Source organism: Cervus elaphus, chromosome 4 (assembly GCF_910594005.1).
Source record: "Cervus elaphus chromosome 4, mCerEla1.1, whole genome shotgun sequence".
Classification (NCBI taxonomy): Eukaryota; Metazoa; Chordata; class Mammalia; order Artiodactyla; family Cervidae; genus Cervus; species Cervus elaphus.
The window spans coordinates 25,040,427-25,062,376 of NC_057818.1; the positions used below are offsets into that span (position 1 = coordinate 25,040,427).

Sequence of the window (21,950 nt, forward strand, 5' to 3'; positions counted from 1 at the left end):
AACAGTGACACATGATTGCTGTTAGCAACACTATACATAATAGTTCCAAAGTAATAAAACCTAAATATCTACTAACAGGTGAATGAGTAACCAAAAATATGATATATTCATGTTTGACTTCATACTTGAAGCTTAGGAGTTTCCACAGTAGCCTGTGAGATAGACTCTGTCAAATGGCTGTTCAAAGTCCTCTCCAATTTCATTCTATCCTATTGAGCCTTTATCTCCCATCATTTCCAACAATAAACTCATCATGTTGAACTATTCACCATCTATTGAATTCCACACATCCTTTAGTTCCTCTATCTTTTCACAATACCGCCCCTTCATGTATATCCCTTGTCTATTTGGAGAACTCTGACCTAGCCTATAGTTAGGCCTACACATTATCTTTTCTATAGGTAAATGTTCTCCTATCCTTTGCCTCCACAGAACTTATTGCTCCTCTTTTGGGGACTCATAGTGGTTTGATAATCCACTGTTTAGATAATATATTAGCTGTATGACCTTTTCAAAGTAGCTTAACATCTCTTGAGTTTTCCTTTCCTTATCTTAAATGTTCTGTGTCTTTCAGAGGAATTTTATGAGACCTAGATACCAAAGAATATTATATGCAAATATTATATACAAATGTAATAGTTTAGTATTAATGGTATAGATATGAAATAGACTTCAGGTTATAATTACAACACCTAGTTTTCTGTGGGTCTTCTTACCTTTGAGCACAGTGACCCTGATGCATTCATCTTTCTCTCTTAAATATTGAGTCTAAGTCCTGAAGCATGATAAATGAAATTGAATCATTATAAATTTGACAGGGAGATACTATTATTATCATTTTGCAGATTGAAATTAAGGTCCAAAATGCTGAGAGATATAATGATTAAGTTATGTCCTGGTTACTGTTCCCTGAGTTTACAAATAGAATTTCCAGAGACTTCTGGAGGACTTGTACCCTGACTCTACCTAGTATCAAGGCTGAGGTTTCTCAAGGTATTGTCTGGGACTACCTGTCATAGACTGACTTTTGAAGATATGTATTAAAAACATAAAATCAAATCTCACAAATGTAATCTTGAGCAAAAAAGCCAGACACACAAAATCAGAAAAGAGAGGACGATACTACCAACTTCATAGAAACAAAAGGTATTAGAAAAGAGTACTATGAGCAACTCTATGCCAACAAATTAGATAACCTAGATACAGTGGACAAATTCCTAGAAATGTACAACCTACCAAGACTGAATCATAAAGAAATAAAAAATCTGAACAGACCTATAACTAGTAAGAAGGTTGAATGAGTAATTTTTAAGAAACCTCTCAACAAAGAAAATCCCAGGACTAGATGGCTTCGCTTGTGAATTCCACCAAATGTTTAAAGAAGAATTAAGTATCAGTCTTCCTCAAATTCTTTCTAAAAATTGAGGAGGAAGGAATACTTCCTAACTCATTCTGTGAGGCCAACATTATCTTGAGACCAAGGTCAGAAAAAGATACTAGTGTTGACCCTTGAACAATGCAGAGGTTGGGGAACCAACCCCTTGTGCAGTCAAAAATCTGCATATAACTTTAAAATCAGCCCTACATATCCATGGTTCTGCATCCACAGTTTCAACCAACCTCAGATGGTGTAGTATTGTAGTACATACATGTTGAAAAAAATCCTAGTAGAAATGAACCTACATAGTTAAACCCATTTTGTTCAAGAGTCAGCAGTATATGAAAAGAAAACTAAAGACCAATGTTCATATGAATACTGATTCAAAAATCCTGAACAAATTATCAGCAAATAAAATTCAACAGCACATTAAGAGGATTTTACATCATGACTAAGTGGGATTTATTCCTTGAATGCAAGGGTGGTTCAACATGGAAAAATCAGTCAATGTAATAAACTACATTAACAGAATGAAGGGGGAAAACATGGTTATCTCAACTGATACAGAAAAAGCATTTGACAAAAGTCAGTACTCTTTCAGATAAAAACACTTGGCAAACTAGGAATAAAAGTAAAGTACCTCAACATATAAAAATCATGTATGAAAAGCCCACAGCCAACATCAGACTCAATGGTAAGAGCCTAAAAACTTTTTCTCTGAGATTAAGAGCATGAAAAGTTGCCTGCTTTTTGTTGCATCTATACAAAATAGTACTGGAAGTCATTGCCAAAACAGTTGGGCAAGAAAAGAAGTGAAAGGAATGTGAGTTGGAAAGGAAGAAGTAGAATCATCTCTGCTCACAAAATACATGATCTTATATGTAAAAAACCCTGCAGACAACACAAACACACATAACTGTTAAGAACTAATAAACTAATTCAACAAAGTTGCAGGATACAAATCAACTCACAAAACTTAGGTGTGTTTCTGTAAACTAACAATAAACAATCTGAAAAGGAAAGTAAGAAAGCATTAAAAGGAATAAAATACTTAGGAATAAATTTAACCAAGAAGGTGGAAGGCTTCTACACTGAAAACTACAAAGTGTTGTGGAAAGAAATTAAAGAAGACATGAATAAGTGATAAGACATCAGTGTTCATATATTAGAAGACAATATTAAGATGTAAGTATTACACAAAGTGGTCTACATAACCAGTGCAATCCCTATCAAAGTTTCAACAACATTTTTTAATGGAAGTAGGGAAATCCATCCTAAAATTCATATGGAATCTCAAGGGAGCCTGAACTGCCAAAATAGCCTTGCAAAAGAGCAAAGTTGAAAGTCTTACACTTCCTGATTTCAGAACTTACTACAAAGCTATAGTAATCCAAATAGTGTCGTACTGGCATCAACATAGATATATAAGCCAATGGAATAACATAGAAAGCCCAGAAATAAACTCATATGTGTGTATACAAATGATTTTCAACAAGGGTGCCAAGCCCATTCAATGGGGAAAGAATAATTTTTTCAACAAATGGTGCCAAGATAACCCCATGCAAAGGAATGAAGTGGACTCTTACCCTATGTCATATATAAAAATTAACTCAAAATGGATCAAAGACCTAAACATAAGAGCTAAAACTATTATGTTTTGCCTTAGACAGAAACATAGAGGAAAAGCTTTGTGACACTGGATTCCTTGTTGATTTTCTGGATATGACACCAAAAACATGAGCAATAAAAGAAAAATTAGATAAATTGGACTACATAAAAGTTAAAAACTTCTATGCATTGAAGGACACTATCAACAGAGTGGAAAGACAGCTCATGGAATGGAAGAAGATATTTGCAAATCATGTAACTGATAAGGAGTTAATATCCAGAATGTAGAAGGAACTATAAAATAGCAACAAGAAAGCAGATAACCCTATCAAAGAATAGGCAAAGGACTTGAATAGACATTTTCTCCAAAGAAGGCATACAAGTGACCAACAGGTATATGAAAAGATGCTCAACATCACTAATCATTAGGGAAATGAAAATTAAAGCTTCAGTAACATATCATCTCATATCCATCAGGATGGCTATGATAAAAAAAAAAGTCTGAGGAAAAATTGGAACCCTTGTACATTGTTGGTAAGAATGTAAAATAGTATAGCCACTGTGGAAAATAATATGATGGTCCTTCAAAAAATTAAAAACAGATTTACCATTTGATCCAGCAATTCTGCTTCTGGGTATATATCCAAAAGATTTGAAAGTAACAACTTGAAGAAATATTTGTACACCTATGTTCATAGCAGCATTATTCACAAAAGCCCAAAGATGGAAGCAGCCCAAGCATCCATCTGTGGAAGAATGGATAAACAAAGTGTTATATCCATACAACAGAATATTATTTAGCTTTAAAAAGGAAATAAATTCTGACACATGCTACAACCTGGATGAACCTAGAAGACATTATGCTAAGTGAAATTAGCCAGACACAAAAGGACAGATACTGTATGGTTCCACTTACATGAGATACCTAAAACAGTCAAATTCATACAAACATGAAGTAGAATGGTGCTTGCCAGGGCCTAGGGGGAGAAGGAAATATTTAATGGGGACAGAGTTTATTTTGCAAGATGAAAAAAATTTCTGGAGTTGGATGGTGATGATGGTTGTGCAACAGTGTGAATGTACTTAATGCCTCTGAACTGTGTACTTAAAAATTGTAAAGATGGTAAATTTTATGTTATATGTATTTTACCACAATTTTTTAAAATTTAAAAACAAGATACCAAAAAAAGTATATGCTGTATGATTCCATTTATTTAAAGTACAAAATTGAATCTGTGGTGTTAGAGGTCAGAATAATGGTTATCCTTGGAAGAGAAGAGTACCTAGAAAGAGACATGAAGAAGCTTCAGGGGTCCTGCTTACATTCTATTTTTTGATCTGGGTATTATAAGATGGGCTATTTGCAGTCTGTGAAATTCTTTGAGCTATACATTTGTGATTTTTACAGTTTTCTGTGTGAATGTTACACTTCCAAAAGATTCCAGAAATGTAGATCATGAATGCAACACCAAACCGCGCAGAATCAGAATCTCAGAGCGTGGGATCTAGGGACCCTGCATTTTAAAAATCTCCCAAGTTTTTCTTAAGAACATTAGGTATTGCAAATCTGCTGAAGGAAGAGAATTAGATAAATATTTTTCTAATGCCCAAGAATTCTTCAGTTGTGCCCTAGCAATAAGTATTCCTTAGAGAAGAAATTCTTGATATCCTTAGGTCATTTACTTTCTTCTGCTAGGAAAATCCAACTAAGAATAATTAACAGCATATAAAAATCTGTAGTTTAATATATTATACTTAAAATATGATTTCTTCTAGTTTTTCAGATATACTGTAACTTAGGAATATTTTATTGAGGCCCTCTGAAAAATGGCAGGTGCTAGGACCTAGTGGAATTCAGGCAACTTCAGTAGGAGGTGAAGCATCACACCCCAGGGTGTGGTACAGTGCAGGCAGGTACAGAAAAGCCAGTTCTTCCACATGTAAGCTACTTAGACTCCATTTCATCTCTCATACCACCTCCAAGATTTCAGCAGCTTTTACCTTTGCTGGGTAAAACAAAAGCATGTTTCTTGCAAAGGCTCTATTGGAAGGAGCAAATCAAGGTCTTGGACAAGCCCTTGGAGGCCTTCTTGGAGGAGGCGATCAGAGAAGAGGAGGAGGGAATATTGGAGGAATAGTTGGAGGAATTGTGAATTTTATCAGTGAAGCTGCGGCTGCTCAGTATACCCCAGAACCACCACCCACTCAGCAACATTTCACCAATGTGGAGGCCAATGAAAGTGAGGAAGTTAGGCGTTTTCGGCAACAGTTTGTTCAGCTGGCTGGACCAGACATGCAGGTGGGTGCTACTGACCTAATGAATATTATCAACAAAGTCCTTTCTAAGCACAAGGATCTGAAGTCTGACGGCTTTAGTCTTGACACCTGCCGGAGCATTGTATCCGTCATGGACAGTGACACGACTGGGAAGCTGGGCTTTGAAGAATTTAAGTATCTCTGGAACAACATCAAGAAATGGCAGTGTGTGTACAAGCAGTATGACAGGGACCAATCTGGGTTTCTGGTAAGTTCTCAGCTTCGTGGGGCTCTGCAGGCAGCAGGCTTCCAGCTAAATGAGCAACTTTACCAAATGATTGTCCGCCGATACGCCGAGGAGGATGGAAGTATGGACTTTAACAACTTCATCAGCTGCCTGGTTCGCCTGGATGCCATGTTCCGTGCCTTCAAATCTCTGGATAGAGATGCAGATGGCCTGATTCAGGTTTCTATCCAAGAGTGGCTGCAGCTGACCATGTATTCCTGAAGTGGGCATGACGTCAGGACCCTCCCTGGAGGACAGGACTGCTAGAAGCCTAGCCATTCTCTCTGCATGGTTGCAGATACCCCATCTGGAGCTGTCATTTCCTGCCGAGTTCTTTCACAACTGGACCTATTTCTGAACTTGCGTTGCCCTTTATTGCTTAATTAAAACAGATTTTTCATGAAAAATGTTCTGAGTGGTTTGTATGTTGGCTTTTTGAGATTCAGAATTTATATGGACCTATATATGTGATGGGAAGGCATGCAGGGCAGGCTCTCATGGAGTACATTTTAAGAGGTCATTCCTTGTTTGGTGAATTAATTCCAAAGATCAGGGAATTTGTTGTTGTTACTGTTAAGAATGAGATTTGGAAAAAAATCCTGGGGTAAATCAAGAAAGCTCTCAAGAGATGTATATTTTTCCTTCAAAAAGGTGAGGAGGTGGGAATTTCAAAATCTGTTTTTCTCTTAATTCATGTCTGGTCTTCCCATTACGTTAAAAATATGCTTTCCTGGAAACATATTTAACTGTACAGAAACAGGCTCAGAAATGTGAAATTAAGCAGTTTTATATAAGGTAGTATTTTTTTTTAGTGGTGGAGCAGCTATCTAAAATCTAGAATTCTTTAGTATTATTTTTTCAGTAAAATAAACATGTAAAAGTTTTGTTTTGATATATTTATAGAGGATGAGAGTGTTGGGGAATGAAAGGGTGTGCTCATAGTTGAAATGTCACTGATTGCCTTAATGAATCAAAATGATCCCTCTTACATGTACTTCACACACAAAATCAGGCATGCCCAGCTGCTGTTAGCCAGCTCTTGTCATGTCTTGCTCTGCCTCCTAGCAAGGAATATTCTTTCATTTGTTTGAAAACTGTAGACAGGGAAAAAAGTGAACAAAGAGAAAAAAAAGAACATGTACATAAATCATATGTGTACATAAATGTACACATATATAAATCATTATATATATATAAATGTTGCTGAGTCTTTATTGCAGTGTTTCTCAGCCCTGACTGCAACTTAGAATCACTGGGAGAGCTCTTCAAGAATAGTGATAGCTGAGTCCCACTCCACACAAGTTAAAGAAAAATCTTTGGAGGTGGGGCTCAAAGATGAGTATTTTTAAAGCTCCCCAGCTTTAAGTGATTCTGATGAGCAACCAAGGTTGTCTGACAGTGCCTTAAGTGTAGGCTGTTTTACTGTATTTTTCGTATCAGCCTCAGCTGAAAACTGGCCCCATAGCAGTCAGTGTTACCAGTGTCCAAAAGAATGAAGATTTAGAAAGATGGTAACGACAACCCTATATGCAAAACAGAAAAAGAGACACAGAAATACAGAACAGACTATTGAACTATGTGAGAGAATGTGAGGGTGGGATATTTCAAAAGAACAGCATGTATACTATCTATGGTGAAACAGATCCCCAGCCCAGGTGGGATGCATGAGACAAGTGCTCGGGCCTGGTGCACTGGGAAGACCCAGAGGAATCGGGTGGAGAGGGAGGTGGGAGGGGGGATCGGGATGGGGAATACGTGTAAATCTATGGCTGATTCATATCAATGTATGACAAAACCCACTGAAATGTTGTGAAGTAATTAGCCTCCAACTAATAAAAAATTAAAAAAAAAAAAAAAAGAATATGGAGAAACTGCCACCCAAAAAGCAGAGGTAGTTGTGCCTTCCTGAACGCCCATTGGTTTGGCTTTTTCTTTTTTCAGTATTTATTTGGCTATGCCGGGTCTTAGTTGTGGCATACAGGATCTTCATTGCAACATGAGGGATCTTTAGCTGAAGCCTGTGTCTAGTTCTCTGAGCAGGGATGGAACCCGAGCACCCTGCATTGGGAGCACGGAGGCTTAACTCTGGACCACCAGGGAAGTCCCTGGCTTTCTTCATTTTGATTCAGGTGTTGATAGCAGGGCAAACCAGAATCTGGAATTCCCTGGCCTGTGGACTCAGCTAGAGAGGGCTCATTTGCAAGTGCTCTGTTCATCTGCCTGCTTATAATTGGTTTCTACCCCTCCTGTTTTGCTGGTTTTTAATTCATTCCCTCTCTCCTAGTCTACTTGGGCAGATCATCCTAAATTCGAAGATAAATCCTTTCTGACTCATTTAGAGGAAAGTTGTAACTCTTAAAATGATTTAAGTGGCCTATTAACAGACTCAGCTGCCTGTTAGAAATCCCCAGTGAAATTGAAAGAGGTTGGCATTTGGCCTCTGTGTACACCATCATCACCATCATATAATATTTATTAAATACCACATATATGTGATTCTGAGTTGAGCCAAGCACAGAGATCTCATCCACTTTCCTCAAGAGAGTTGTAATTTTAGCTTGGTCTAGGGAGCTACTTAAAGCAGGTGTGGTTATATAAGAGTGAGGCTGCTGCCAGCAACCACACATTAATATCAGGATCCCTATTTTAGAATAAAGCCACTAATATGTTAGGCGTGGATGTAGTAATGTAGCCAGGAAAGGGGAGAGCTGCCAAGATGCCTTTTAAGGTCTAAGAATATTAAGTTTATAATTTAACCTTTCCACGTGATGGTTGGGGAAAAGAAAATGCAGGCCCACTTTTCTCCCCTCACTTCATTCTAAATGTTTTATGAAAGTTAAGACAATTATCTCACACTAGGAGTGGTACTATTTCTCTTCCTCTTCATGTTAAAGGATTACTACTTTTATGATTCTCTTCCTGCATGCCAGGAGAAAACATTCTGAAATTACTTAAGTTTCTCTTTTATTCTCTTATGAGTTTGTATAAAACTTGTATAGATAACCCAAGGCACTAGAGTTGACCTCAGAAAATTTAGTCCAAAGTCTGGATTTTTCCAAGTAACCCAACCTTTGGCATTGTGTCAAACCAATAGCTTAAGAAGTGATTGGATGTCTTAGCTTCCGTTCAATGTTTTGGGTTTTTTTTTTTTCAGTTGATGTTTTAAAGGCAGATTTTCAATATAAAAGGGAGAGCTTACCTAATACTTTTTTAAAATTTGCCTTTCCTACATGGAAGACTATTGATAGCCTAAGATGAAGGACTTTGATTCATATAACTCTATCATTTTTAAATTTTTAAGAGCAATGCAATCAATGTTGTAAGTAGAAAATAATAACGATTTTGTTTAAATGTGACATTATATGTTTACACTTTTAAATTTCAAAGTATCTCATGATTTTGGAATACACCTTAGTCTTGATACAATCCACTGAATTCGATAACCTGTAACAGCAGGATAAAGGAATGTGTGTTCTGTACCTAAAAACAGCAAATGTCCAAAAACATTCAAAATTTGTATATCATCTCAAGGTTCACTTTAAAAATATTTTTTGAAAAAAAAAATATATATATATATTTTTTGAGTAATAGTGCGTGTGTTTTTAAAAGTTGATTTATATATCAACTTCAGTCAGAAATTTCATCAGTAATATTACATAACTCACCCACAGGAGGCCCTTAAAAAATATTTGCTCAAGCACCTGCAGGGCACTGATATTAAATACACCTATTGATCCTGTAGTGCTTTTAGAATTACTTTTTTTAAATGTCTGTTTTTAATGCTAAGTGGATTAAAACAATTTAATTCCTAGCAATTGATAATATAATTATGCAGATGGGTAGAAATATGCTCTTAATAAGAATACTGAGGGAAACAGTACCTCTTCCTGGACTCGCCTGTATAACTGGGAGTTTATTGAATTTGAATAATAGTACTTTTCCTGAGAAGTTCAATTGATTTTTAAAGGAAAAAACCCAACAGATTTGAGGAATCTTTTTTTTTTTTTTATACCATGGGACTAATTTGAACTTGAAAATTTAAAGGAGTGTATTTTACTTATACTTTTTTTATTATCTGTTTTTTAATATATTTTATCATTTACCTGCTTTAATTTGAATGAGAGTCAGATTACCTAAATGTTATTTGTCGTTATGGCAATAGTGAGTTTTGTGACCTCAAGTAAAACTTATGTCTCAATTTTTTATTAGTAAAAATGAAGAAGTTGACTGGATGATTTCTAAGATCCCCCCAGTTTGAAATTTTGTTATTCTGAATTTGGAAACTTAAAAATGTGTTGTTTTATTAGTCCAGTAATAAAATATCTCAGAATAATTTCCATAATACTTTTTTTCCTTCACATTGTTAGGATAAAAACTCATATAATTTCTCATGTGGTTGATTATCAAGAGTTTGCTTTAATATTCTCTTTTTGGTCAAAGCCACTCATATGAAACTGTTAATGAAAATCAGGGTTCAGAATATTACCTTTATTTGTGAATAGCAGTAATATTACCATTACTAATTAGTAATATTACTATTACTAATAATATTAATAGCAGTAATATTAAGAGTTCTTTACATTTATGGTACTCCATTGAAAAATCATTTATAATGCTTTACCTGTATTATAACATTGGATTTAGTAATGTAAATAAAAATTGGATGCCTCACAATAAATTCAAAGGAGTATGTCCATAGGTAGTAGCCGTACTACCTATGGCTGTATCTTCAGTGTCCATAGATATTCTCTTCTTAAAAATTTATTTAATCAAAGTACTAAGTTGACTTACAATGTTGTGTTAACTTCTGCTGTATAGCCAAGTGATTCAGTTATACATATATATATACATTCTTTTTCTTATCTTTCTCTTATGGTTTATCACAGGATATTGAATATAGTCATAGATCATTCTTATATCTATTCTTCAGAACTTGTATTTAACACTTCTTTGTTTCTTAGTAGAGAAAAACCAATTGCACAAGAAATTTACCTTTATTAGGCATATATCCACAGTTCAATAAGCTGTTCAACCTCTAAGGCCTAATGAACAACAGCCCTCCACAGTACATAGAAAATTAAATAGAATCACAACAAGGAAAATTTATGTCCCTTAAAAGTCTACCATCTCTGAAACTTCTGGGGTGATGAAAATGTCGCTGTCACTTGTGGTAGTGGTTACCCTGGTGTCTACGTTTTTTCAAAGAACCTCAAACTGTACTCTGAAAACTGATGCTTTTTATTGACTGTAAATGATACCTCAATGAAGTTGATTAAAGGAAAAAAATAGCTCTTTTAGAGTCTGGTAATCAGACAAAAGGGCTTCCTAGGTGTATCAGTGGTTAAAAAAACCCTCCTGCCAATTCAGGTGTCATGGGTTCAGTCCCTGAGTTGGAAAGATCCCCAGAGAAGGAAATACTAGAGATCCCACTCCAGTATTCTTGCCTGGAAAATCCCATGGGCAGAGGAGCCTGGCAGGCTACAGTTCATGGGGTCATAAAAGAGTCAGACATGACTTAGCAACTAAACAACAACAATAAATCAGACAAAAATGGAAGTCAGATCTGAGTTTTTAATCTCAGGAAGAAACCCTATTGCTTTAGGGAACTCTTGAAACCTCTGTTTCTATCTTATCCAGTGGGCTGGTTAGTGAAAGTAAATTACTTTTTTTCGTTCCTACCCTGCAGCAAATAAAGGTAATATGGTGACAGACTTGGTTGCTTTAAGAAGCTGATGGGGGACTTCCCTGGTGGTCCAGTGGGTAACACACCACGTTTCCACTGCAGGGAGCATGAGTTCAATCCCTGGTCAGGGAACTGGGTCCCACATGCCACCATGACACAGCTAAAACCAAAACTCATAGAAGCTACAAAAATTTTTCCCTAAAATAATGTACGTATAGAAAAGGCACACCCTTTCAGGGGCTTCAAGGCTTTCCCTTTCAAGCTCATCTGTGAAACCCAAGTGAAGAACTTTGCCTGAATGTGTTAAGGTGAACCCAAAGTAGTAGGTAAGGGTAGATGAGGAAAAGGTAGCATGGTTTTTATCACCCACCTGAGAAGGAAATGGCAACCCACTCTAGTACTCTTGCCTGGGAAATCCCATGGACAGACGGAGGAGCCTGGTAGGCTACAGTCCAGGGGGTTGCAGAGTCGTACACGACTGAGCAACTTCACTTCACTTGTGTGTGCTAGGCAGTGAGAACACACTGCACAGAGGGAAGGCAACCCTTGCCCTGGGGGAACTTCTAATAGTTGAAATGTAGACACTTAGTCACAGTTAAAGATTATGGTCCTTATCAGTATGAAACGTCTGCTTACTTATCAAGTAGCAGACTAACTTTGTTGTTACTAGTTCATAGCTTATCTGGAAACTAACCACTTGAAGATTTTGCTGCCAAAATGATCTCACACCTGGAATTATAATTATTGTGCTTGTTATTCTGTTTCTTTCTCCCTCCTACTCCTCTTTCTCTCCTCTTCCACCTTTCTCTCCCACTCTCCATCTCACTTTTCCTTTCTCCTCTTCCCCTTTCCTTCTTGTTAGTTCTGCCTCTTTTATGTCTTCCTTCTGCCCTCCCTCCCTCTCTTCCTTGCCCCTCTCTTCTTTTCTCCCTCTCTTCCTTAAACTGTCCCCTTTCTCCACATTTCATCCCCTCAGTGTTTCTGTCTAGGTGAGTAGTTCATCTGCAGGAAAAACTCTGCATTCAGTCAGCATGGATTAGAATTATCAACCCATCCTTTTGTATTACCATCATGAAATACATGTTGAAGTGTATAGATATTAACATCATATGAATTAGTTTTAGTTTCCAGAGGCTTAGAAGTGCAGCATCTTCCAACACCTGATATCACTAAGGGGCCCTTGCCGTTGCTCATGTTTGCTTACTTGCTCCTGCTTTATTGCAGATTAAGCCTGGAAAGAAGAAAGAATGTAGCTGTGATTATTGCTTCAATTTACCCTTTTCCTTTTCCTTCTGTTTCCTACCTGTAGAGGGTCTCTTCATGACCCACTGAGTGTTGGCCATCATGGCATGCCCACCATCAATGGTGGGATGAAGGCTTTGGTCTCACCTAGGAATGAATCCTCCATCCTGCTTCCCAGAGAGACTCTTATCAAGGCTGAGCTCAAAACCCCATGCTGATATCCATAGAATCACTCTTAATGAGCCTCAGTGATAAAATGTTTATATTTATCACTGAACACAAATCTATTTTTCTTCCTTCTGAATTGGGCTGTTTACTTGCTGTTCTATCTCAGTGTGAGCTTTTTTCCAAATGGACTCAGTGCATGATGATGCTGAGTTGCATGGCATGCCTGAATTTCGCCTTGTGATTAATAGTCATTCAACCAGTGACCCTGCTAATTGATTTCTCCCATCCTTTCACAGAATCACGATGGCAGTATTGACTTCCGAGAGTATGTAATTGGCCTGGCTGTCTTGTGCAACCCTGCCAACACAGAGGAGATCATCCAGGTGGCATTTAAGGTACTGTCAGCCCCACTGAAAGCATCTTGGTCTGTCTCGTAAACAAGTGTTGACTCTAAGTGTATTATCTGAAAATCAGTACATCCATTACAAGTGTTTATAGATTTGCTGTGACATGAACATGAGAATAATGTGATTAAGACAATCGCTACTGAGAATAAAGAAAACACAAGCATCCGTTTAAGCAAAAAAAGTCTTGGAAGCAGCCCCGTTAACAGCATCAAGATTGAAGAGCAGGTGATTTAATAAATTAGCTTAAAGATTATTTCTTTTCAGCCTCCCCTTTTGGGAGCCCCAAAGTGAGGTTTATAAATAAACATGACCTGTCTCTTGTCATCCTAATTTGCCATGAAGAAAGTTTTGATCCATCCTTGTTTTCTCACTCCATATGTCAGAGATGTTTTTGGCAATTTTTTCCTGATGAAGTTTATTTTGTTGTGGTGGCATCAAGTGATAAGAGTCCACATACATGACTCAGAAGACACAAGGTGAGATCAAGTTTTGATTTTACTTGAGAACAGAGCACGTATGATTAGAATTCAGAAAGGAACATCCCATTCAAATACAGATTAGATGAAGCACCTTTCATCTTTACCATGATGTCTCAGATTTCCACCCTGTATGTTTTCCTGTTGTATCATATATATTGTCATAGCAGGATGGGGGATTAGGGGGCAATGAATAACATCCATGTCCCCCATCCCCAGCAGAACTTAATGGAGATTTAAATGATGAGAACTCTGATTTCGTTTATCACTTATAAAGAGGTGAAGAATACATTCCCAAAGTGTGTTCCAATTCTTTGGAGATGAAAGTTGCTTCATCTAATTTGTATTTGAATGGGATATTCCCTTCCAAATTCTAATCATACATGCTCTGTTCTCAAGTAAAATAGAAGCTTGATCTCACTATGTGTCTTTTAAGTCATGTATGTGGACTCTTTTATCATTCAGCTCCTTGAGTCTCTGCTTCATCCACCATATGCCTGAGGACCTTCCCCATGTCTGTTTCCTACTCATTTCTTCCTGAATTTCTCAGAGAAGAATATCCCACTGTGTCCTCAACAAGTGTCTTCCCCTCTATCATCCAGAAAGACCTTCTTCCTCCCAGAGTCCTTCCTCATGTCTTAGAGACCATCCTGGATAGCCTCAAGAATTGCCATGTGTTTTGTCATTGACAGAGAGCCCCCAAGTTGACTTTTTATTTCAGATTGTTTTCAACTGAGTTAACTGCTGGGTCTATAAAGAACCTAAGAGGCTGATGCTTAGCAGATGGTCACAAGGAAAGGGCCAGAACGCTTTCCAAGTTGAAAACTTTTGGCTTTTACCGACTTATTCATCGTAAAACCTAAAATTATGCACATAGCTAACTTATTCCGATCCAGTTATTTCTGTTCCTGTTCTGGGATTGTCTGTATGATTATAAGTTCAGCTGTGCAAGTGGTCACTTTGGGCTTACCAATGAAAGACCTGATAGAAAATTTGGCCCTTAATCATAGTAATTATTGTTTTTAAAGAAGTCCTGAGATTTTTCTGTAGCCTAGACCTTGGTTTTTGGGGGGAGAGGTAGGGAAAGGAAAGGAGAACCTAAAACTGTAATTAGCTCTTTTTTTCAGTAAGGCAAGTGTCACGCTTTACTTTGGTTATTTTTTTAACCTTCTCAAGGGTGTTTGATGTTTTTGAAAATGATTTTGGCATGCTTCTATGTTTTTATTTAGTAGTATCATTTTATATATACAGGATCCATTCTCATCCTTTTATTTTAGTAACACTTCACAGTTAACTGCCCATCTTTGATCATGTTTCACCACCATGGTGACCTTTAGAGGTAGAATATTAGTCAGCATTCTTCAGTCATTAGCAGTAGACTGGCTGAGGAACCAGTTGTGAGGACAACAAACAGGCTCCTGGGAAGACCCTCAAGCAGGCAGCTCCAGAGGTCCCAGCTGCGGGAATTGCTCTTCGTCTCCCGTGGGCGCTGCTGTCAGAGAGACAAACTCCAAACTCTGTTCATCATTCAGATTCCAGACAGGGTCCTGGTGGTCTTGAACCACAGGCTTGCTAGGAAAGAAAGGATGTTTTGATTCAGAGCCAAGTTTACTCTACCCAGCAACAATCTCATTTAACAATTGATGGAGAGGTCAAAAGCTTTACAGGGAAGCAAAAGTTAAGAGAATTCAGCACCACCAAATAAGCTTTACAAACAAATGCTATAGGGACTTCTATAGGAAGGAAACACAAGAGAAGGAAAAGACCTACAAAAACAAAACCAAGACAATTAAAATACCAATAAGAACATATATATCAATAATTACTTTAAATGTAAATGCATTAAATGCTCCAACCAAAAGACACGGACTGGCTGAATGGATACAGAGTCCTGTAGCATTCTGTGCACTGGGGAGATAGCACTCTCCCATTCTCCAAGGGAACTGGGGTGTTGAACCTTCTACCAGCGCCCAGAGGATGGGATTTACCTGAGATCTGGGAACTGTGTAGCACAGAGAGTACTGGGGACGTGAGGAATTGAGAGAAATGGAGGGGTATTATGGGGTCATTGTGGCAAAACGTCCTCTGTCACAACGACTGTGACAGGAAGTTAAGGTCCCAGCATGGACGTGTGAAGGGAACTTATACAGAGGAGACAGCCATCAGAGCACCAAATGTGGCAGGAATTTAGACGATTTGATGAGTTGGTGAGAATTGTTTAGGAATGGAAGACTTTTACAGAAAACTTAGAATTTATGGGAGTGGGGCGTGTGACAACCTGGCTTTTCTTGTCTGAAGTCCAAGGCCCGTAAAGAGCCCTGGGGCTACCATTTGTGAAAACAAATGCTAATGCACTCTGTACTTTACAACTGTCTTATCCTCCATTCAGGGGCTGAGTGTAGAAAATGGACTAGGAGTCTGTGCCTTCTCATCAAGGGGCAGCAAATCACAACTTCAAGTTCTGTTTTTCTCCTCCCACCCTAATGGACAATTAAAGCACTATTCAATATTTGCTTGTTGTTCTTTTCATGATTATCACACCTTACCCTATGCCTGTTTTTGATTGTGTGTTTGGTCAGAAGTAGATACCTTAGCAGCAGGAGCTCTAGATATTATCTGCCTGCATTTGGGTGCCAGCTTGACCACTGACAAGCTCTGTGACCTTGGGAAAGTTGCCTGGCTTCCGTGTTCCTCAGCTTTCTCATCTGTGAGATATGACTAATAACAACCCCTCCCTTACTTAAGACTCATTAGGGTAGACTGTCATCAGGGTTAAATGAGTGTGTAAAGGTATTTGAACATGTTGGATCAGTGCCTGCAAAGAGTCAGTGTTGATATCATTTTAAAAATGTGAATACCCGGGAGAAGATTTTGAATATGACATATCAACTATCCCCGATTTGCAACTTGAGTCTCAGTATATCCCACCCTTTCCCCTCTGCCTATAAACATATTCAGTCTCTCCCTTCCTGTAGGCAGCCTCCTTTTGTGCATGCTTGTTACCCCCTTTCTCTCCTGCCCTTTATTCCATAATTTCTTTTTAAATTATTTATTTATTTTTGGCTGTGCTGGGTCTTTGTCACTGAGCAGGCTTTTCTCTGGTTGCAGAGAACAGGAACTACTCTAGTTGCAGCGTGTGGGCTTCTCATTGTGGTGGCTTCTCTTATTGTGGAGCACAGACTGTAGTGTGAGCAGGCTTCAGTAGCTGTGGCATGTGGGATCTTCCCAGACTAGGGATCAAACAGGAAAAACAAGAGTCTGGGGTGGAGAAGCAGGAAGGGCAGGAAATGAGAATTTATAAGGAAGCAAAAACAGAACTTGCATATCAGTTAGAGGTCTGTAGTACTGGAAAAGACGGAGCCAGTGGTGGCCGAGGTGTTCTGGCTTGAGCAAATGGGTAAAAGTGAGTTATGTTACCCACTGGTATCACAGGCATTGCAAGGTAGATTTTTAACCACTGGACCACCAGGGAAGCCCCCCATAATTTCTTAAAAGAAGAGCCCGTGCCTTTGCCTCCATACCTCATATCTATTCATTCCTTGACTCCTATTACCATCTGTCATCAGGATCTCCTAATTGCCAAATCCAGCAAACCTCTTTGCTCCTTGCTTGGCCTTCCTATGGCATTTTACTGTGTTGGCCATTACCACAGTCAGAGTTTCTTCCTCTTTCCTAAAAACCTCCCCTAGCTTCCGAGATGCATGCTCTTTCTTTCTGCTTCTCCATCTGTCTGACTGCTTTTGTTATTGTTGTTGTTTTTGCTGGTTCCTCTTCCCTGCACACACCTCAACTCTTACAATTTCCAGGACTCTGCCTTACTTTGTGCATTTTCCACAGAGAAGCTCAAACACACTTAAGAGTTTCAGTTCTTACCTGAATTCATATCTCAAGGCTCTTCGTTCTCCTGTGCTGATGTGCTAGACTTTACTTCTAACTGACACTTCTGATTCAGATTTACCTCTTCAGGTCTAACCCTTGATCTCATTGGGTACCCGTTCCCCCATTATGTTCCCCCATTACTGTGGGTAACATAATGTTTTCACCCCTTGCTCAAGTCAGAACACCTCAGCCATCACTGGCTCCTTATTTTCTATCACTGCAGGCCTGTAAGTGAAATGCAAGTGCCACCTTTGTTTCCTTATAAATTCTCTCTTCCTGCCCTTCATGCTTCTCTACCCCAGACTCTTGTTTTTCTTGTCTCATAGACTCAATGGATATTAGTTTGAGCAAATGCCAGGAAATACTGAAGAACAGGCAAGCCTGGCGCACTGCAGTCCATGGGGTTGCAAAGAGTTGGACATGACTTAGTGATTGAACAACAACAGAAGTCTTTTCAACCTTCTGCCTCCAATCCATCCTCCACCCTCTTCCTTAGAGAGCTCCCTCAGTTCACAGTCAATCACGCCACAGTCCTTCCCATCATCATCCTGCAGGGTTAGATGATGCACTATGATCTGATTCTTGGTTGTCTTTCTCTCTCCTGACTTGAGCCCCAGTCTTGCATATTCCTTGTATAGTCCTTGTGTATTCCTTGTATATTTTCTTCATGTTTTAAGACCCAACTCAAATGTCTTAAAGCCTTCCCTGACCTCTTCAGGTAGGATTCATCTTGTTCTACAGAGGACCCCCATGTGCTTCTGTGCTTACTATGGTTGTAGCCCCTTTTTTAATTTTATCTCTTTCTACCACTAAACTAGTAAGTATTGTGGAGGCAGCAGAGATCATACATATGGACAAATATCCTGAGCCCCTGGCACAGCGAATGTCTGAATTACTAAAGAATTTATTTTCCAAAATTATTCCATACTGCCATTGCTCTGGAGGAGCTCATTCTTAGGCTTTATTTTCTTTTTCCTTCAGCTCTTTGATGTTGATGAGGATGGCTTCATAACAGAGGAAGAGTTCTCCACCATCCTGCAGGCTTCCCTTGGAGTGCCTGACCTTGATGTTTCTGGTCTCTTCAAGGAAATAGCCCAGGGGGATTCTGTTTCCTATGGTGAGTAGGCAGTTTGGCTCCTGATTCAGTGTACGAGGAGGGCATCCAGACTATGACTGACCCTCATACAAGTGTTGTTTCCCTCCTCTAATATGTTAATGATAGAAATAATAGTAACAATGATGATGATAGCAATAATAGTAGTGAGGTGTAATGGTAGAAGCTAATTATTGGGACATTACCATATGCTAAGCACTCTTCAAACATTTTATATGCATTAATTCATTTGTTCTTTACAGCAGGCCTATTCAATCAGTACTCTTCATTATTCTTATGTTATCAAGATGCAAAGAATCTAAGTGACTTACCTACGATCATTCGCCAGAAAATGTCAGAGTTGTAGCCACAGTAGAGGGATACAGGCTGAGGGACCTACAGTAATAAGAGTAACTAAACCATCTATTAATGTTTCCTGTTAGTAGCTTAGGTGAGCTGTCATGTTCATTGTATCATGTCACGTTGATGGCACCCCTGTGAGGGAGGGACTATCATGGAGGAAGACCTTGAGGCCAGATGGCAGGTCTGTCCACCAGCCTTTCTCCTGATGACTCAAGTCCATGCATTAAAATAAGTGCCCTTGGGGCTTCCCTGGCAGTTCAGTAGTTAAGACTCTGCACTTCCGAGGCAGGTTCGATCCCTGACTGGGGAACTGAGATCCCTCATGCCGCATGATGTGGCCAAAAAATAAAAACAAATAAAATTAAATAAAAACAAAAATTTAAAAATAAGTCCTGTAAGGGATGAAGGGATGTTTCGTCAGTTTCCATGTATTTCATAATGTTCTTGGGAAATACAACTTGGCAGAGCTTTGATGTGGTCATAAACATGGCTTATCTTCCCCAGTCTTCTCTGGTGGGCTGGAGGAGGATTCCTCTTGAATGCCTTTTTCCTTCTGGTGCTCAAAGAGTTTCAGCCTGATAACTTTCATTGGATGGGGGCTTTAGATCACATACTACGCTTACTCTCTGTTTTTAATTACTGTCATTTGGCTATTTTTTCTTCTATTTCAGATAATTAGGTGCCTAGGGCACTTACTCTATTAAGTTCATTAAAAACAAAGAAAAGATAAAGTATAAGTATATACTGATAAAGGATAAATATATACTGATGTAAAACTTAAGAGTCATAAACTTCATGTGTACTAATTCTCTGGCCATTTTTATTGCATAATTAAGACTGTATTATTCCAAGCTACAAATTTTTTTTTTAGTATTCTTTTTAAGATTTTTTTGGTGTTGACCATTTTCAAAGTCTTTATTTAATTTGTTACAATATTACTTGTTTTATGCTTTGACTTTTTTGGCCTCAAAGCATGGGGGATCTTAGCTCTCCTCTCAGGGATCAAACCCACACTCCCTGCATTGGAAGACGAAGTCTTAACCACTGGGCCACAAAGAAGTCTCAAAGCTACCACATTTTGAAAAGCTATTTTGAATTATTATTTCAGTGGAAGCTAGTACTGAGGATTACTTGTAGGTAGTCATATGTTTACCTGTTGATTTTAATATCTTTTTTATAGAAATCTACTTTGTTTTTTGGAGTTCAACATTTTTCTTTTTAGAATATAAAGAATATCTCCTCTTCCCCAATATTATGCAAGCCCACTTTTTTTTTTTTTGCAGGAACGTTTGAGGTATTTAAATATGATTTTATGAAAGAATAGGTATAAAAATTTATCATGAATGTGACCATTTACATTGTTTAAATATGATCATGTAAGTTTTCATTCTTGGTTTTCCTTTAGCAAAATTAATGCCCAAATTCTACTTATTGCCAGTTCATAGCACTTCTAGAAATGAGTTACTCTTTAATGTCACTGGCATCCCCAAAGGAGACAGAGACCTGCATCTTTTGACCAGAGCACAAGTCTTAAAATTAAAGCTCATGGTTTCCATAGATCAACTCTCCTGCCTATGTATCTTAGAAATCACTTACCGTCCACTTTACCTCCATCACTGAAATAGACTCATGCAGATAAATCTTTATTTTGGGTGTTAAGAAAGAATAATTAATAGCTTACCTGATTTGGAAATATAAAGTCTATTAATACAAAATAATGTTGTAATTACAGAGAATGATCTGGGCTCAATCTGGTGACTTCCTCATCACTAAGACCTGTTTATATCATCAGGAAGGAATTGCTAGGTACTCTAATGTGCCATGAAGTAGACACTTGGTTATTGGAGGATTTTTTTTTTTTAATGGATAGAAATAAGATATTGGGTTAAAAGCCTTTTATTAGAGAGTCAAATAGCAGGCTTATTCAAAGAGCAGGCTCCCTTTGCTATATAAGTTCAATAAAGCTTTCTCCATCCTAACAGAAAAAGAGAGAGAAATTTCAAAGTTGAGGGTAGCATCATATTTCAGAAACTATTAGGGGCTTAAGGTTCAAATTCTGATGGTTAATTTAGTAAGTTAATTTCTATACTCTATCTTATCAAGTCACAAATCAAAACACCTGAGATAAAAGGAGGCCCACGACTCAGGGGTCTTGTGGTACAATTATTATATATTGTACACTCTACTTGTTCTTACTGATCATAGGTCAGGCAGGGCTCAGCTTTTCAACATGGTTCTTTACCAATTTTAAAGGTTAAAATCATTTTAAAAGTCAGTAACAGAAAGTCCTGGGCTTCCCTGGTGGCTTAGCTGGTAAAGAACCTGCCTGCAATGCAGGAGACCTGGGTTCGATCCCTGGGTTGGGAAGATCCCCTGGAGGAGGGCATGGCAACCCACTCCAGTGTTCTTGCCTGGAGAATTCCCATGGACAGAGAAGCCTGGTGGGCTCTGGTCCATGGGGTAGCAAAGAATTGGACATGACTGAGTGACTAAGCACAGCACAGCACAATAGAAAGTCCTGGAGAACAAATTTTTGAACATTTTTTATTACAGAGAAATAATAAAATTGTATATAACAATAAAACATAAACATGAAAAAAAACATAAACATGGAGCATAATAAAGGTTTATAAATGAACACTTGTGTACTACCACTCAGATCAAGAAATAGAATTTTTCAGTAACTCTAGAAGCCTCCATGTGTCCCTTCTAAAAATACAACCCCTTCCTCTGTCTTAAAGGAGGGAACTGCTGACCTGACTTTAAAAAGGTATCTCTGCCTGCTTTGCTTTAGCATTTCACCACAAAAGTACAAATTTTAAATATATTTTAATTTTGCCGAAGTTTTTGAACTTTGCATAGTAGCCTCATACCACATGTGTTCTTGTGTATTTGGCTTTTTTCATTGGACATTATGGTTTTAAGATTTATCCACATTGTTACAACACAGCTATTCATTCATCTTCATGGCTGTACAGCATTATGTTCTCTGAATATGCCAGGATTTATTTCTCCATTTCAACTGTTAACAAACATTTGAATTGTTTCCATTTTTTACCTATTATGAATAACATTGCTGTGAACATATTCATGCTTGTCTCCCAGAATACA

The 21,950-nt window shown here is 38.1% G+C and overlaps 2 protein-coding genes across 2 annotated transcripts in view; both read left to right on the forward strand.

The window, feature by feature from the left end:
- The window catches only part of LPCAT2 (lysophosphatidylcholine acyltransferase 2), a 64,985-nt gene that overhangs the window by 40,929 nt on the left and 2,106 nt on the right, over positions 1-21,950 (forward strand). The window contains exons 12-13 of the mRNA XM_043898501.1: positions 12,918-13,016; positions 18,365-18,500. Of these exons, the coding sequence (XP_043754436.1) occupies positions 12,918-13,016; positions 18,365-18,500 (235 nt within the window). The remainder of the gene's footprint in view (positions 1-12,917; positions 13,017-18,364; positions 18,501-21,950) is intronic.
- CAPNS2 (calpain small subunit 2) lies at positions 4,917-5,935 on the forward strand. The gene has a single exon (XM_043898502.1). The coding sequence runs from the start codon at positions 5,010-5,012 to the stop codon at positions 5,748-5,750; it is 741 nt and encodes a 246-aa protein (XP_043754437.1). The 5' UTR covers positions 4,917-5,009; the 3' UTR covers positions 5,751-5,935.

Excerpts from the sequence above, each read along its gene's own strand:
- CAPNS2 (XM_043898502.1), top strand. The coding sequence starts at position 5,010 with ATGTTTCTTGCAAAGGCTCTATTGGAAGGAGCAAATCAAGGTCTTGGA.